The sequence below is a fragment of the Phoca vitulina genome, unplaced genomic scaffold (genome assembly GCF_004348235.1).
Source record: "Phoca vitulina isolate PV1807 unplaced genomic scaffold, GSC_HSeal_1.0 scaffold7, whole genome shotgun sequence".
Taxonomy (NCBI): domain Eukaryota; kingdom Metazoa; phylum Chordata; class Mammalia; order Carnivora; family Phocidae; genus Phoca; species Phoca vitulina.
The window spans coordinates 50,664,211-50,681,646 of NW_022589710.1; the positions used below are offsets into that span (position 1 = coordinate 50,664,211).

General features: G+C 40.8%; 1 protein-coding gene across 2 annotated transcripts in view; it reads left to right on the forward strand.

The window, feature by feature from the left end:
- TSHR (thyroid stimulating hormone receptor) overlaps positions 1–17,080 on the forward strand; it is a 154,697-nt gene extending 137,617 nt beyond the window's left edge. For both annotated transcript variants that reach the window (XM_032404632.1, XM_032404634.1), the window contains 2 exons: positions 13,880–14,068; positions 15,667–17,080. In XM_032404632.1, the coding sequence (XP_032260523.1) occupies positions 13,880–14,068; positions 15,667–17,080 (1,603 nt within the window). The remainder of the gene's footprint in view (positions 1–13,879; positions 14,069–15,666) is intronic.
- Positions 17,081–17,436: the final 356 nt, after the last annotated feature.

The following is a 17,436-nucleotide window of genomic DNA, read 5'->3' on the forward strand; positions in this document are numbered from 1 at the left end:
CCATTAACTAGATTTTAAGATCCTACGGAAATCGATTGTCTTACACTTTTTGTAATTGCCCCACTTAAAAAGACAACACGGCGAGTACTCAATAAATATTTGATAAATTGTAGCCTCATATCAAATAGCCATGATTTGGCTGTGATTTGGTATAAAAGCCAAACTTGGAAAATCTTAACCTCCAACTAAAGAGAATAGAAATGGATGATATATATATTTCTGGCCCCATAAAGATATTTGAGAAAGAACACAATCATTTCTAACAGTCAACAAAAACAGTTAAACTTGCCCATTCACATTACCATCTTTTTTCAAGGTCACTTCTCAAAAAAGAGTCTAATTCAAAACAGGTGCAACATCTAAAGTGAGATCTATTCTCCAATCATTGCTATTTAAAAAAAAAAAAGCCTTTTAAATTTAGTTCAGAGTTTAATATTTTTTAAATTTAAATTTAGTTCAGAGTTTAATAATTTACTGATTTTTTCAATCAAGATATGCAATCTTATTTTCAATTTTTATGCTTTCCATTTTTGATTATCTTGTTTTCTTTTAATCTTATTTTGAAAGAGAAGCTCTTGGTGTTTATAATCCCAAAGGAAAGAACACACTGAAATGCAATGCCTTCCATAATAACCAGAGTTCTCTAAGGTCTAAATTATGTAACCCACATTAATAAGCACTTAACTTACTATTGAAAATGACTATAATAGTCCCACTTACTATTATAAGTATCTCCTAAGAAGAGGACATCTCTGTAACAATATCCTTGAGTTTGTAGAACATGCCTCAACAAAAATAAACTTTTGTTGCTATTAGTTGATCAAATTAATCATTTAAAATCTAAAGGTCATGGCACTGCCATCTTGGTTTACAGAAGAATAAGCTTTTTATGTTCTTTTCTTTTACCCTATGATCTTCACAAAATCATACCAGTAGATGGCTGAAAAATGGTGGCAGAGTTCTTTTTGGCATGTCTGAAGTCCACAGGTGTGCTGAATAAATGATTTTCTAGGTTGATCCTGGACAAAATTATTTTTTATTGAGGTATAATTTACATACAGTAGCATGCAGTGCACGGTTTGATGAGTTTGGGCAAAATTATGTTATCCTATCCTAGCCCAGGCTTAGAACATTTTCATCACCCAGAAAGTTCCCTTCATGCCCCAGCTTCCACAGACCGCCACAGATCTATTTGTTTTTCTCATGTAAAAATCTAGGAGTAAAGTTGTCACGTCACAGGAGAGATGTACATTTAACTTTATAGGAAATACTGCCCCCCAAAAATCCCATTTTCTATTCAAATCAGAGAGTATGAAAGTTTCACACTCACTAACCCATTGTATTGTCAATCTTTTTGATTTAGCCATTCTAGTTGCTATAAAGTGGTATCTCGTTGTGGCTTACTCTGTCCCTGATTATTAATGATGTTGAGCATCTTTTCATGTACCTAGTAACCATTTGTATATTTTCTTTTGTCAAGTGTCTGTTCAAATATCTTACCTTATTTAATTGGGTTGCTTGTCTTTTTATTATTGAGTTGTGATCCTGAGTGAATTTTAGGCCTAAATGAAATCAGCTTTAGTCCTAACCCCCAGCCCTTCATCATCCATAGTTTATCCTCTCTTTCCCTTTTCTCTTTCCCTTCTAAGGAGAAATAGCTACTCTGAAGCCTTATTGTCAAAGTGTTCATTTGCTCACTTATTCTGTAGGCATTTTACTGAGCACCTACTGAACTCCATGAATGTTATAAGATACAACTTATGCTTTTAAAGGAGTTACAGTCAGGGCGCCTGGGTGGCTCTGTCGTTAAGCGTCTGCCTTCGGCTCAGGTCATGATCCCAGGGTCCTGGGATTGGGCCACATATTGGCTCCCTGCTCAGAGTGGAGTCTGCTTCTCCCTCTCCCTCTGCCCCTCTTGCTCCCCCTGCTTGTGCTCTCTCTCTCTCTCAAATAAATAAATAAAATCTTTTTTTTTTAAGATTTTTATTTATTTATTTGAGAGAGATAGTGATAGAGAGAGAGCATGAGAGCGGAAGAGTCAGAGGGAGAAGCAGACTCCCCGCTGAGCAGGGAGCCTGATGTGGGACTCGATCCCGGGACTCCAGGATCATGACCTGAGCCGAAGGCAGTCGCTTAAACAACTGAGCCACCCAGGCGCCCAATAAATAAAATCTTTAAAAATAAATAAATAAAGAGGTTACAGTCAAATTTAGGAGAAATGTGCGTGAGTAACTATAATATAAGTTTAATGTAAAAAGAGCCATGAGAGATATTTAGAGAATCAAGATACCATTTCTAGGTAGGGTGACCAGCAAAGGCCTCATTAAAGAAGGTGATATTTCGGGTGCCTGGGTGGCTCAGTCGTTAAGCGTCTGCCTTCGGCTCAGGTCATGATCCCAGGGTCCTGGGATCGAGTCCCACATCAGGCTCCCTGCTCAGCGGGAAGCCTGCTTCTCCCTCTCCCACTCCCCCTGCTTGTGTTCCCTCTCTCGCTGTCTCTCTCTCTCTGTTGAAAAATAAATAAAATCTTTAAAAAAAAAAAAGAAGGTGATATTTGACATGGGTTTCAGAGGAGGGGTAGAATTGCAACAGACAGAGATGGAGTTATGAGAGAAAGAACAAAGGCAAGTCTATAGAAAAACATAGGATGTGTTCAAAGAATAGTAACAACAACAACAAAACATAACTTGAGCCAAAGGATAGTGTTGGAAAAGTGTGTTGTGTTGAAATCCTATTGTAGGGAACATGACCTGACTCAGGAAGTTAAGGATGGCTCACTGAAGAATTACCATGCAAATATTAGTAATAGTTATATAACCCATTATAGTTTGTGGCCCTCTTCAACGCACCCCCATGCCTTCTTTCTTTCACCTTTGCCCACCCTCAACCCTGACTGTCTCAGTCCTGGATACCTGTGACAGATTGCTGGGACTTAAAGTATTAGCCTTGTTTTCTTGTATCGGTGGCTATGGATTCTGACCTCTCCAACACTACTTCTCTCATATTTTTTGGTGATTTCACTCATATCAAGTCTCAATTACTTGTGGGGTGAAAGAAGAGAAATAAGATTGCATAGGGCCAAATAGCTGAGGCAAATATAATGTTATGTAGAAAGTTTTACTTGTAATTTTACAATTAATTAGAAGATTCTGGCAATAGGCTTACTGATTGGAGGGGTAAATCAACCTAGGATTAAAATTTTCAATAAATAACCTACAAACATAAGCACAAGAAGCAGTTTTTGGTGTGTACAATGAGGCACTCAGTTCTTCCCAAGTAAGTAGGATGAGTGCTAAATTCTTTGACTCTTCTGAGATTTTTACTCTTGGGACAGATGGAAGGAAATAAGGTAGTTGAGGGTTTTCATTTTGACACACTATTTCTGCCAAGTCACTGAAATCCATTTTGTTAATTATGTTCTGCTTCTGAGTCTAAAGGAAATAAACACCTTAAAAGAAATTAGACTTCTCATTTCTCACAGGTAGCATTGAGGCTCTATGGTGATGGTCATTTTGTAAGTGTGTTAGGGAGGGAGAGGATTCAACACTGAGGACAAGGATAGGTTTGTGTTTAGCATCTGGCTATTGGCAATAATTGCCATCATTCCCTCTTGTCATTGTGTGATAGAGAGCCGACGTTACTGAATTACAGTATATGGATAGTTTTTCTTTGAAGAATTCATTATGCTAAGATAGTAAACTCCATGAGATTTTGTAGGTCATGGAAGCTACAGACTTAAAAGAACTGTAATTATATAAACCTGAGAGGGAGAAAAAGAGGATAACAATGATACCTGAGTTACAAAGCAATTTTATATACACACAAAGACTTCAAGGAAAGATTAGTAATTTATGATCATCTGAATCTTTGGACTAGCATTTTCTTATTATTAAGGGAAGCCATTCTTGAGCTTCAGCTGTGATCTAGGTTCTTTACAGATGGTAGATCGCCTTGAGCCTTTTTAACTATTCAATGGCAAGTGTTATTATCCCTATTTAACAAATGAGAAATTGAGGTGCAGAGATGTTAGGTAAGTTCCCAAGGTCACCTGGCCATAAGTGATGGGTCTAGAAAGCAAACCCAGTACTAACTAACCCAGAAACACCATCTCTTCCTAGCACACAAGGTTAATCCCTCTCATGTGCGATTATTTTTGCATCTGTTGTTCTCCAACTTTGCTAGATCATTTTCTTAAATTTCTGCTTAAAATGATCCAGATCTTTAGCATCTTCCTCAGAAAAAAGCCAAAGTCCTCATAAATAGCATTCAAAGACCTTGCTGTAAGAGCCTCCTACCCATGACCTGTTCTCTGGTTTCATCTCCTTCTTCTTTCCTCCTCATCACTCCACGCCAGCCACACTGAACAAGTCCACTTAGGGGCTGTGCACTGTCTTCTCTAGATAGAAGGCTCTTTCCCCAGATATCCACGGGGTTTGCTCCTTCACCTCCTTCAAGTTTTTGCTTAAAAGTTATCTTCTCATTGAGGTCTTCCCTGAATACCCTATTTAAATTTGCAAGCTGCCCACCACTCTTCATCGCACATCCCTGCTCTGTGTTTCTCCATGATGCTTATTACTATCACCATGTGGATGTCTAATAGGCATCTCAAACTCAACCTGTCCAAAACTGATCTTTCTCTCCACACCTGCCTCACTTGCAGTCTTCCCCATCTCAGGAAATGACAACTCCATTCTTTTAGTTGCAGACCAGAAATCCCAGAGTTGTTCTTGACTCCCTCTTTCCCACCCATATCCAATCCATGAGAAAGTTCCATTGGCTCTACCTTTTAAATCTATACAAACTCCAACCATTCTCAGCATCTCCGGTGATCCCCCTCTGGTCCAAGGCACCATCCTCTATTGTTGGTCTCCTTGTTTCCACCCTTTGCTCTCTTTGGTTTACTTTCAAAGCAATAGCCAGATTGATCCTTTTAAAATAAGTCAGATTACACCATTCCTCTGAAGACTCTTGATCTCATGCTAATAAAATGACAAAGTCCTTCTGATGGCCTAAAAGGCACACATGATCTGGCTCCCCATTATGTCTCTGACTTCTCCCACATTTCCTACTCCCCCACTGCCTCACCCCCCACCACACTGGCCTCCTTGCTTCTTCAAACATAGCAGGTACACTCTTACCTCAGGGCCTTGGCACTAGCTGGTCTCTCTGCCTGCACTGTTCTTGCCTCAGATATCAATATGTTTCTCTCCCTCACCTCCTTTAGACCTCTGCTTTACTATCTCCTCCATGAGGCCTTTCCTGACAACCTCCCCAATTGCACCTCCACTTTTGAGCTCTTCCTTTCCTCTTCCCAGTATTCCTTTTCCCTATAGTATTTATTATTATTATCAAATATATTCTGTGTTTTACTTATTTTTTTAATTGTCCCTCTCTCCCCACTAGAATATAAGCATGAGAAGAGCAGGAATTTCTGCCTGTTTAGTTTACTGCTATGACCCTAGCTCCTAGGACCATAGATCAATACATAGAAAGCAATCAATAAGTATTTGTTGAATAAATGCATATCATGTTTTTAAATTCTTATAATCAATCAGGGTCACTTTCTTGAACATATAACTTTAAAGCCCTTAAGGTATTTCTGAGTCAGTATTAATAAATTAATTAAGCTGCCTTTTAATCAGTAAATTAATCTTTCTGTTTTAGATGCATTTCATCTACCAATTTGCAGATGTGACTACACATCTTTAATGGGTCAGCTTCTGCCTATTGACCTTTAGGGAAAAAAAACCCACATTTATTTACAAGCAAACACAAAAGAGACCTGCAATTGCTGCTGAAAAACACTGGCAAGCTAAGTAGTGCTTATTCATTGCAATTGAATTCATCAAAGGTTCATCTTAAATAATAATGACAACACATCTCACAAAAATGGAAATTGTTCCAGTGTTTGGGGATGTTAGGGTATATAAGTGCTCGAGGAGCAATTTGTTCTTCCTATGACATCGAATATCAATTGGCTCTTTTTTGTTTTCCTGGCATCATTCAAACTCAGTGATCTTCTTGCCCTGTATATAACCCTGCAGATCTCACTCTCTCCAAATTCATCCTGTTACTTTCATTAGACACTTAACTTGAGATGGTTCCCATGACTTAGACAATTAGGTTTCCAACTGTCTGCCAGGCTGAGCTCAGCTGCATTCTGTTTTGTGGGTAAATACTTGTTAGAGACAAATTCTCAGGAAGCTCAGTGCCCATCACTTGATGAGCCCTTTGTGGAAAGTGCTCAAGTCACTGAGAGGGTAGACCTCCAGCTTGTAGGTTTCCCTCCATATGCCTGCACTCACAAATCATTTCGGATCCTTTTATTGCTGATAGCTACTCTCCATATTCTCTCACTCTGAAAACAAAATTTTTAATTCTACTATATTTTGAAAGTTTTATTTTAGAAAGGAAGGTACACTATTAATAAATCCTGGATTCAAAGTGGTCAAAAAAAAAAAAAGTGGGTGAATGAGGAAAGATACAGCTTCAAAGAACTTAAAGTGATCCCTGCCTGGTTGAGTATGGGGCTTTCATCATACTGAGGCTCTTTCTCCCCATCAACTCTGGAGATGGGAAACTGTCTAGTTGTCTGGCTGACTCAGCACTCAACGAGTATTTGTTCTAAGCTCTTACACAGATATACATGCTAAATGGAGTAATGATTAAGAGTGATACATTAAACCTAAGGTTTTATTTCCTCTCCCTCATAAGAGACCCCTAAAAAGATGGGAAAGGAATTTTTAATATACATAAATCCACAAGGACAGAGAGGGCAGATGAGGATACATGGGTGGTCTGGTGAGCTACAGAATTCTGAAAGAAACAAAGCAGAGGGGAAGGAAGGCGAATGTAAGAGTAAGAGTACTAGTCACCAGAAGCATATATCTGAAGGTAGCTGCCTTGTCCTGCAGAACATCTGATGGGCATGGGACCGGGAGGTGATGGGTGTGGCATTTGGAAAGAATGAGACATGGGGCTAAAGACAGAAGGACTTATTGAAGTTCTACATCTGGAAATGTTACTCCACTGCCCTGTTCATGCAAAATGCCAGCAGCCAAGATTACCTCCCCTCTAAGCTAGAGATTTAAAGTCTCTTTTCTGAAGAAGTTGAAAAACTCTAAAACAAAAGAGAGCTCCATATTCTGGCATTTTAGGGTCCAACAGCATAATGGCCAACTCCCCCACACAATTGCCCTAAAGCAGACTCTGCCCATGGACAAGCTCCCAATCAGATTTTCAGTCTTGCTCTTAAGCCTGAACCTAGGATCACCAGCCAAAGAATGCTTATAACATGAAAGATTGAAACCAAGATAAACAAGGGGGGTGGAAATAAGCCTGGAGGAGCCAAACACATTTCAGAGAACAGAAGAGAACTTTTAACAAGGCCACCATTAGTGACCTGAGATAAATCTGGGAAGACATTTCTCACTGCAATAATGACAATAGATATTTATTGAGTACACACTGTCAACGATTGTTCAACAAACCCAAGACGAAGAAACTGATGCACAAAAGGGTTCAGTGACTGATAGTAAGTGCAGAAGCCAGGATTCAAATCCAGATAGTCAGAATTTAAAAGCATTTCTAAACATTATGTGTGCTTCCTCAAATACACCATAAAAAAGGAAGAGAAGGGGTGCTTGGGTGGTGCAGCTGGTTAAGTGTCTGACTTTTGGTTTCAGCTCAGGTCCTGATCTCAGGGTCGTGGGATTGAGGCCCGTGTAGGACTCTGAGCTCAGCACAGAGTCTGCCTGAGATTCTCTCTCTCCCTCTGCCTCTCCCCCCACCACGAGCACATGTGTGTGTGTGCTCTCTCTGTCTCCCTCTCAAATAAATAAATAAATCTTTAAAAAAAAAAGAAAGAAAGGAAAACATGAAAGCTCTTTTTAAAATATATCTATGCATTTGACAATTATGTATTCAGAACCTTCTGTCTTTCAAGCACCAGTCTAGGTGCCAAAAATATGGCAGTGAATAGAATAGGCAGAGTTCCGGCTTTCATCAAACTAAAACTAAAAAATCCAAAGCCAGGCACAGAAAGACAGATGCTGCATGGTCTCACTTATATGCAGAATCTAAAACAGTTGAACTCATTGTAAGAGAGTAGATTCGTTGTTGCCAGGCTTGAGGGGATGGGGAAATAGAGGGATATTGGTCAAAGGGTACAAAGTTTCAGTTATGCAGGATGAATAAGGTCTGAGGATCTAATGTACAGCATGGTGACTGTAGTTAAAATACTATTTTGTATACTTGAAATTTGCTAAGAGAGTAGATCTTCAATGTTCTCACCATAAGAAAAAAAACAACTCTGTGAGGTGACAGGTATGTTCATTAGTTTAATTGTGGGAATCATTTCAAAATGTACTCATCTATCAAAACACCACATTGGACACCATATATCTATACAATTTTTATTTGTCAGTTATACCTCAATAAAGCTGGAAACAAAAATTTTTAATTAATTTTTTTTAATTCAGTAGAAGAGATGGAAGATACAGTCAAGGAAGTCTACCATTGGACTCAATACAAATAATAGGGAAGGGGCGCCTGGCTGACTCAGTCAGTAGAGCATGTGACTCTTGATCTCAGGTTGTGAGTTTGAGCCCCACATTGGGTATAAAAACTACTTAAAGGGACACTTTAAGTGGCTCAGTTGGTTAAGCAACTGCCTTCAGTTCAGGTCATGATCCTGGAGTCCCAGGATCGAGTCCCATATTGGGCTCCCTGCTCAGCGGGGAGTCTGCTTCCCCCTCTGACCCTCCCCCTTCTCATGCTCTCTCTCTCTTTCTCATTCTCTCTCTCTCAAATAAATAAAATAAAATATTTTTTAAAAAACTACTTAAAAATAAAATCATAAAAAATAACAAGAAAAAATTACAAGCAAAAAACGGAGATAAGTCTGATGAATATAGGAAGTTCCTCTTTCATTTACTAGGAATTACAGAGAGGGAACAAAGAAAATGAGAGGAGTAAGTTATCCTAGAAACAATACCAAAAATTGTCCTAAAGCTGAAGAGCACAGCTCTCCAGACTGAAGGCTTCACCCCCACCCCCAGGGGCCAGCACAGTAAGTGCAAAAAGATCCATACCAAGGCATACCTTCATGAAATCTCACACCGGGAACAAAGAGAGTGCCATATAATCATTTCACAAAATATACATGTACCAAATCATCATGTTGCACACCTTAAACTTATATATGTTATACATCAATTATATCTCAGTAAAGCTGGAAAATAAAGAGAGAGAGAGAGTGTGTGTCATAAAAACTGCCAGTGAATAAAAACAAGTCAATGACCAAAGAACAAGAACCTGAATCATATCAGTCCTACCAAAAGCAACAATGAGTGCTAGAATTCAAAAGAGTAAAGCCTTTAGAATTCTGAAGAAACACTCTTGCAACCCAAAATTTTATTGCCAGGTAAAGTATCAACTGAATATAAGGGTAGAAAAAAGTCATTTTCAGACATGCAAGGTTGTAGAAAATATCTCATATATAGCCTTTCTAAGAAATTACTCAAAAATGTGCTCCAGTGAAATGGAAAAAATCAAGAACATTACATAGGATTCAGGAAGAAATTCCCACTGGGGACAAGGAATACTCCTCTAGGAAGCTTGAACTACATTGTGTAGACATTGGAGGAACCATGGCTTCAAGCTGGAAAGCAATACAGTGAGATCCAAGTTTTAGAAAGAACATTCTGTCTTAAGTCTGAAGGTGGGTTCTAAGACCAATAAGGAAGTTTTGGCACAGCTCAGGTGAAATGTAATTCAGACCTAAACTAAGGTGGTAGCAATGAGAACCATGAGACTGTGGACAGCTACAGACATATAAACAGCTAATCTAACATCTGATTAGAGGGTATAGTTCAGTTGCATCTTACTGTAGATATGCATGGCATAAATGTAGGGCAAGGGCAAGAGAGACTCCATGGGAACACAAGTCCTAGAAGATGGTGGAGAGAAAATAGGACATAAACACCAGTAGGCTTGGAGGGAAGAATCATTCCATTAGGGATTTTTTGAGTGGAGAGGCAGTGCTACAACCATTTTCAAGTGTAAAGGAACTCCTACCTTCCTTTCTGATAGCAGCCAGACTGTCTGATTAAAATTGTAGATCTCTGCAAGAGAGGTTAAATCCCAAAAAAGGGGGAAAAGCAATTGTTCCCCTTGCCTGACTCTATAAAGTACCAAAGTAGCGTGAGTGGAGCAGCCTGCATTAGGAAAGGGCAGCAGCTCAGGAGCACTTTAGGTTAACAGCAGGTCTAATGGATAGTTAGAGCTACATCAAGTGGCTCGCGCCAACAGGGAGTGAGATGGCTCCAGAGAGATTCCAATTTGGGCTGTAAGTGGCCTGAGGCCCCTGAGATGAGCTTGGAGGTATAAGCAAGGGCCAGATCTTCAGGACATTAAAGGGCATGGTGGGAAGAGTAAATGTTATTTATGGTACATTGGGAGGTCACTGAAAGGTTTTAAGTAGGAGAGTGACCTTACTCAACCCCTATGTTACATCTGACTACTCTGGCTGCTGTGTGGAGGATGCACTGGAAGGGAAGAAGGGTAGACAAGAAAGCTATTGCACCAAGAGATGATGTTAGCTTGGACTAGAGAGCTTATACTGGAGATGTAATTACATGGATTTGGGGATTTGGGGGGAGAGAAGTTTTGTTGTTGTTGTTGTTTTTCCCTAGATTAAATGGAGTAGGTTGGGTGGGGATGGAAGATCAAAAGCTAAGTTTGGGATGGACCTGTTAAGTTGGAGTTGCCTATGAGGCATCCAGGATGAGATGTCAAATAAGCAATTGGATATACAAGTCAAGATCTGGCCTGGAGCTGTATTTGCCAGGTTCCTTGCTTCTGACTTGTGCTGAGATAAACCCCAAGTTGGGCAAGAAAGAAATTGACATTTGTTGAACACCTACTATATGCCAAGTTCTCATTATGTTACAGATGTCTCATCATAAGTTTTACACACATTTTCCAACACCTCCTTTTCTCCATGCCTGTCTAAGCACCCTCCCAATTCAGCCCCACTGGGACCCAACTGGAGGCCACCTGAGATATGCTTGTTACAGACACTCAGACAAACCATGGAATCAGTTCCTCCCTCCCAGATTCCTAATGAGTCCCTGGAGTATTGCCACACCTGGATCTGTGTTCAAAAAAGACTCCAGAGACCTGATGATAAGGGGTAGAGAAAAGTTCCTAGGGCACTGAACCTAAACTATAGATCCAAATTACAGTTATAGCTCCACCCTTGGTTTGCTGAATCTCTTTGGATATAACATGCCTCCTTTTCTTTGTCTTAGCTTTAACATCCACCTACTTCATAAAAAAATGTTCTGAGAATTGAAGTGAGATTCTAAATTACCTAGAGAGTATTTTAAGTAATGCAGATTCCTGGGCCCCACCATCAGAGAGTCTAATCCAGTTGGTTTGGGGTGTGGCTCAGGAGTCTGTATTGCAAGTAATTCCTGGACAAGAAACACTGATTTGCAGAGTGATAAATTCCCAGTTTTCACCAAATATCTGCCTCAATGCTAGGCCCACCACTTGTAGCAGCTTTAAAATAAGGCCCAAAATTCTTTGACACTCCTCCCATTGTGAGATAGGTTCTATGTTCCCTGCCTTTAAATCTACAAGTTCTCTTGGGATACCCCAGATGCTTCCTCTCAAAATGCCCCCTCTCAGAACTTGACCACCATGAATGAGAAGCCCAAGCCCACGGAAAGCCACATTAACAATCCCAGCTGAGCTGAGCTTTGAGTCATCTCAGCTCTGGCCCAGATATGCAAGTGAAGGAGTCTGCAGATAATAGCAGCCCCAGTCACTGACTTGTCCCAGCCTTCAAGTCTTCCCAGCTGAGCCCCAGACACCATGGAGCAGAGACAAGCCATCCCTGCCATGCCCTGTTCAAATTCCTGACCCACAAAAGCTATGCTAATAATAAAAAGATTGTTGTTTGATGCCACTTAGTTTTGGGGTGTTTTGCCATTCAGTAAGTGGGATGGTCCCTTCAGTATTCTCTCAAGAAATATCTATTAAAATGCAAACACAGTACTTGGAAGGATAAACTCTTTCAGATGAACACACGCAATCAGTGTATCCAACAGACAGCAAAGGAGGGAAAATGAGCCAAGAGATGCTCTCTTGTTTCACTGACATGAAAGCATCACTGGGTAAAGAGACACATAAGTTGCTTTCAGAAAGCTGAAGGCAGAAAGATGGCAACCCCTCGAAAACAGCATGGCTAAAAGAGAAAATGCTGCATCAAAAGGACAGACGAGGCGGGAGAGCAACATCTAGCTTCATTTACTTCCCAACTGCATTTATGGCTGGCTCCAAACTCCCTCAGGTCTCAGCAAATACAGCAAAGTTGTTCATTTATGCCAGTTTCCCAAACATACTTGCTTAATGTTAAAAATTACCTGGGTTCACATAGTAATAAGCACCAAGGGTAATTCTTCCCACCAGGCAAGTTTGGGAAATGCTAAATTATAGAATTTTTAAAGTACATACAAAATAGACTAGCAAATGTGACACCCTTCCCTGAGAATCACTGTAGTAAGAATGGGGTTACTGTGAGAGCTTCATGTTTATAAAAAATGACTAGCAAATTCTAGCAGCCTTGAACCCTGAGAATGTAAATCCCAGCTAAGTCAAATTACAATGATATGGAGGAAGAAGCTGTAAATATTGGCATTTTCTTGCTAATAAGATACTACTAATTATATTAAACATTTTTAAATGTAATTATTAAAAAGTTGTAATTTTTTACAGTCGGTTAAGCATCGGACTCTTGATTTCAGCTCAGGTCATGATCTCAGGGTGGTGAGATGGAGGCCCGCATTGTCACTGGGCTCCGTGCTCAGCAGGGAGTCTGCTTCTCTTTCTCTCTCTCCCTCTGCCCCTCCCCCCTAAAATAAATAAAATCTTTAAAAAATTATAAAACCTTATAAAATATATAAAATATAAGAATATTTAGTGAATATTTTAATTTATAAAATATAAAATGAGAGATATTAGGTTAAATATTCATGGTTTTATTCAAGCTATTATTCAATGCAAGTAAAAATGATGGAGCAAGACATATAATAACCTGGACTCCCTGGGACTGAGAAAAGAACAGGAAATGTCACACTGCAATGTGAATTAATTCTACCTTAGTAACTAACACTAATGTCTATGTCCCCAGGTTTACCACCCTCCTCATTGTTTTTGGAAGTATCTTGAATCTCACTTCTCAGATTATTAATCTAAATAATCTTAAATTATTAATATAAATGCTGGCATTTTCTTTCCATGAAATACATTTATAGCCTTCTAAAAAACCTCTGGGAGTTTGTTCTCAGTCATGAATTCACCATGTAACTGGTATGAGTCCCAAATTCTGCATCATTAGAAGAGGTCCATGATACCAGTTTTGGTCCATATCAGTGAACAGCTTATTAATCCCAAATCCCTAGTCCCCAAAGAGACTGAGAGCAATTCAGGCCCCTTTAAGCCTGTTCAAATATATTTCTCTTGCCTCTGGAGACCCTTTAGTAGTTATATGGTGTAATTTTCTGGAGTAAAACTGATACCTGTCTCTGATTCCAAGAATTTGCATTTATTGCAATGAATAAAATAAAATGTCTGCTGTTACTTGTATCGATGCATACTGGAATTCTAAGTAATAAAAATGGGGAGTCCCTGGTAACATATCAACTGAGAAGCCAAATATCCCTCCTTAGACCAGTGGCAGTATCTAAAGAACTGAGTCTATGTTCAAGAGCAGAAAGGAGCAAGCCCCTATTAATCTCAGGCCCGCTTGACCTTCTGGTCAAGAAGTAGAAGGCTCTGGCTGCTCACCAGCTCTGTGTTCTCTCCTTCCCAGGGACGTCTCTTACACCAGCGTCGCTGCCCTGCCATCCAAAGGCCTAGAGCACCTGAAGGAATTGATAGCAAGAAACACGTGGACTCTAAAGAAGCTTCCACTTTCCTTGAGTTTCCTTCACCTCACACGGGCTGACCTTTCTTATCCGAGCCACTGCTGTGCTTTTAAGAATCAGAAGAAAATCAGAGGGTAAATGGCAGGTGTCTGGAATAAGCGACAAGAGGTGTTGGTGGAAGTTGAAGTAATATCTGGGTTTGGGGAAGGTTTGTGGTTTGAAAGCCAGGTGGAAAGAATTGAAGCATCCATAAGAAACATGAACTCCATAGGACACAATGCCCCTGCAGACTCAAAGTGACTGCAGATGAGAAGACCAGTGTCACTGGATCACAGCAGGGAGGTATGGGGGTCGTGTAGAATCTTGTAGAGATTATACTACATGATTCCTAGTCTCCAGATTCAATACATATTAGGTCCTGCAACACATATTAGATGACACAACTATGAGGACAAATTTAGCAACACAAGCAATTAAGACTTTGCAAATGTCACAGCTTACTGGTTACCTGTGTGTGGGCTTTGGACTCAGCTGGCTTTGTACCCGAGGTCTGCCAGTTGTGATATTCCAGCCTACTTACTTAACTTCCCTAAGCCTCTGTGAATGGAGATTGTAATGTTATCATTCACAGAGGTTTTGAGAAGATTAAATGAGAAACTGAATAGAAAACACCTATTGCCATGACCTGGAATATTTTAAATTCTCAATAAATATCAGCTGTGTTGTGAATTATTTTATTATCCTTGCAAGCTGCAAAGGAAGGACAGCCTTCTTCTCTCCATGCTTTCTCTGCATCTTGTCTTCACCTACACTTTTACCCTGCTTTATTCCCCCCTTGTGTCTCGTGTAATCCCGTTGTCCTAACACCACCTTCATTTCTCATTTATTCACTTCTTCTCAGTGTCTATACAATATCTACTGGCTGACTTTCTGACTCATATTTGCGGTCAGAAACAAACTGAAATCTAGTTGTGGGGCAGAAGCAAAAGGGAAAGTTGAATGGCTGTGCAAAGAAGACCAGTACGGGCCTAACACCTGCCAAAAGCCAGACATCGGGTACGGGGGTGGTGACAGCAGGCTTGATACTGACGCCGTGTGGCCCTGGCTAGGAAAGGGATGGCTGGGAGGCTAGAGGGGCCTTCAAGGGCAGGGCCCAGATTTCTCATTAACCCCCAAACAGGTTGGAATAGGCAGTCCATGGGGCATTTTAACCAGAGCACAACAGATAAATCAACAAAAAATCCTTTGTGATCTCAGTATGGTGGGCTAGTGAAAAACTAAATCTCACTTCCATGAGTATGCCTGCATGATAGCATCCATTTATTTGTTCGATAAATATTTACTGAGCACCTACTATGTGCTTGGCACTGTCCTATCCCATAGCAATGAATAGGTCGGACAAGAGCCCTCTTGCACTTTGTTTACATTCTAGTAGAGGAAGTCAGAAAATAAGCAAGCAAATAAGAAGATATCAGATATTACTATAAAAGAAATAAACATAAGGTAGGACAATTTATTTAGGGAGATGAGGGAAGGCTTTCTGAGAAAAGGACACTTGGGTGGGGTGGGGGGGGGGGTATAGGAAATGATGTAGGAGAAAAGGCCTGACTAGATCATGTAAAATCTTGTCAAATCATGTAGATCATAGTAAGTATTCCATATACTTTGCTGAGTGTTATGGGAACCGTTAGGGGTTTTCAACAAGCAGTGACTTATTTCTGTTGCCTTGCAGAATCCTTGAGTCCTTAATGTGTAATGAGAGCAGTATTCGGAGCCTGCGTCAGAGAAAATCTGTGAATGCTTTGAATGGCCCCTTTGACCAGGAGTACGAGGAGTATCTGGGTGACAGCCATGCTGGGTACAAGGACAACTCCAAGTTCCAGGATACCCACAGCAACTCTCATTATTATGTCTTCTTTGAAGAACAAGAAGATGAGATCCTCGGTTTTGGCCAAGAGCTAAAAAACCCACAGGAAGAGACCCTACAGGCCTTTGATAGCCATTATGACTACACTGTGTGTGGGGGCAATGAAGACATGGTGTGTACTCCCAAGTCAGATGAGTTCAACCCCTGTGAAGACATAATGGGCTACAAGTTCCTGAGAATCGTGGTGTGGTTTGTTAGTCTGCTGGCTCTCCTGGGCAATGTCTTTGTCCTGATCATCCTCCTCACCAGCCACTACAAACTCACTGTCCCACGCTTTCTCATGTGCAACTTGGCCTTTGCAGATTTCTGCATGGGGATGTATCTGCTCCTCATTGCCTCCGTAGACCTCTACACTCATTCTGAGTACTACAACCATGCCATCGACTGGCAGACAGGCCCTGGGTGTAACACAGCTGGTTTCTTCACTGTCTTTGCCAGTGAATTGTCAGTGTATACACTGACAGTCATCACCCTGGAGCGCTGGTACGCCATTACCTTCGCCATGCGCCTGGACCGGAAAATCCGCCTCAGGCATGCATATGCCATCATGGTTGGGGGCTGGGTTTGCTGCTTCCTGCTCGCCCTGCTCCCTTTGGTGGGAATAAGCAGCTATGCCAAGGTCAGCATCTGCCTGCCCATGGACACTGAGACACCTCTTGCCCTGGCATATATTATCCTTGTTCTGTTGCTCAACATAGTTGCCTTTATCATTGTCTGCTCCTGTTATGTGAAGATCTACATCACAGTCCGAAATCCCCAGTACAACCCAGGGGACAAAGACACCAAAATTGCCAAAAGGATGGCTGTGTTGATCTTCACTGACTTCATGTGCATGGCCCCAATCTCATTCTATGCTTTGTCAGCACTGATGAACAAGCCTCTCATCACCGTTACCAACTCCAAAATCTTGCTGGTTCTCTTCTATCCACTTAACTCCTGTGCCAATCCATTTCTCTATGCTATTTTCACGAAGGCCTTTCAGAGGGATGTATTTATCCTGCTTAGCAAGTTTGGCATCTGTAAACGTCAGGCCCAGGCATACCGGGGCCAGAGGGTTTCTCCAAAGAACAGCACTGGCATTCAGGTCCAAAAGGTTACCCGGGACATGAGGCAAAGTCTCCCCAACATGCAGGATGACTATGAACTGCTTGAAAACTCCCACCTAACCCCAAATAAGCAGGGCCAAATTCCAAAAGAGTATAACCAAACAGTTTTGTAAGCTGACCCTACACTACTCACAGTGGTAGGGGGACTTCTAAAATGCTGGTTTCTTGAACATGTATTCCAAACCCATTATATACACAAGACAGCTGACCTAACCCTTGTGCAGGTGATGTCTCATGGGGCAAAAGTTCATCTCTGGAGAGGGGATAGCATTACCACTTAATCATTACCTCCCAGAAGGAAGAGAGGCTACCAGCACATCTGAATCCCAGGTGATATCAAAATAACTGACACTTTCTAGAAAACTTGCTTGATGCTAACCGCAGTGACATTGTGTAAGATGCGCAACAGAGATCAACTGAACCAGATCAACACTGAGCTTCTCACTTATAGATAGCATTTCATACTATA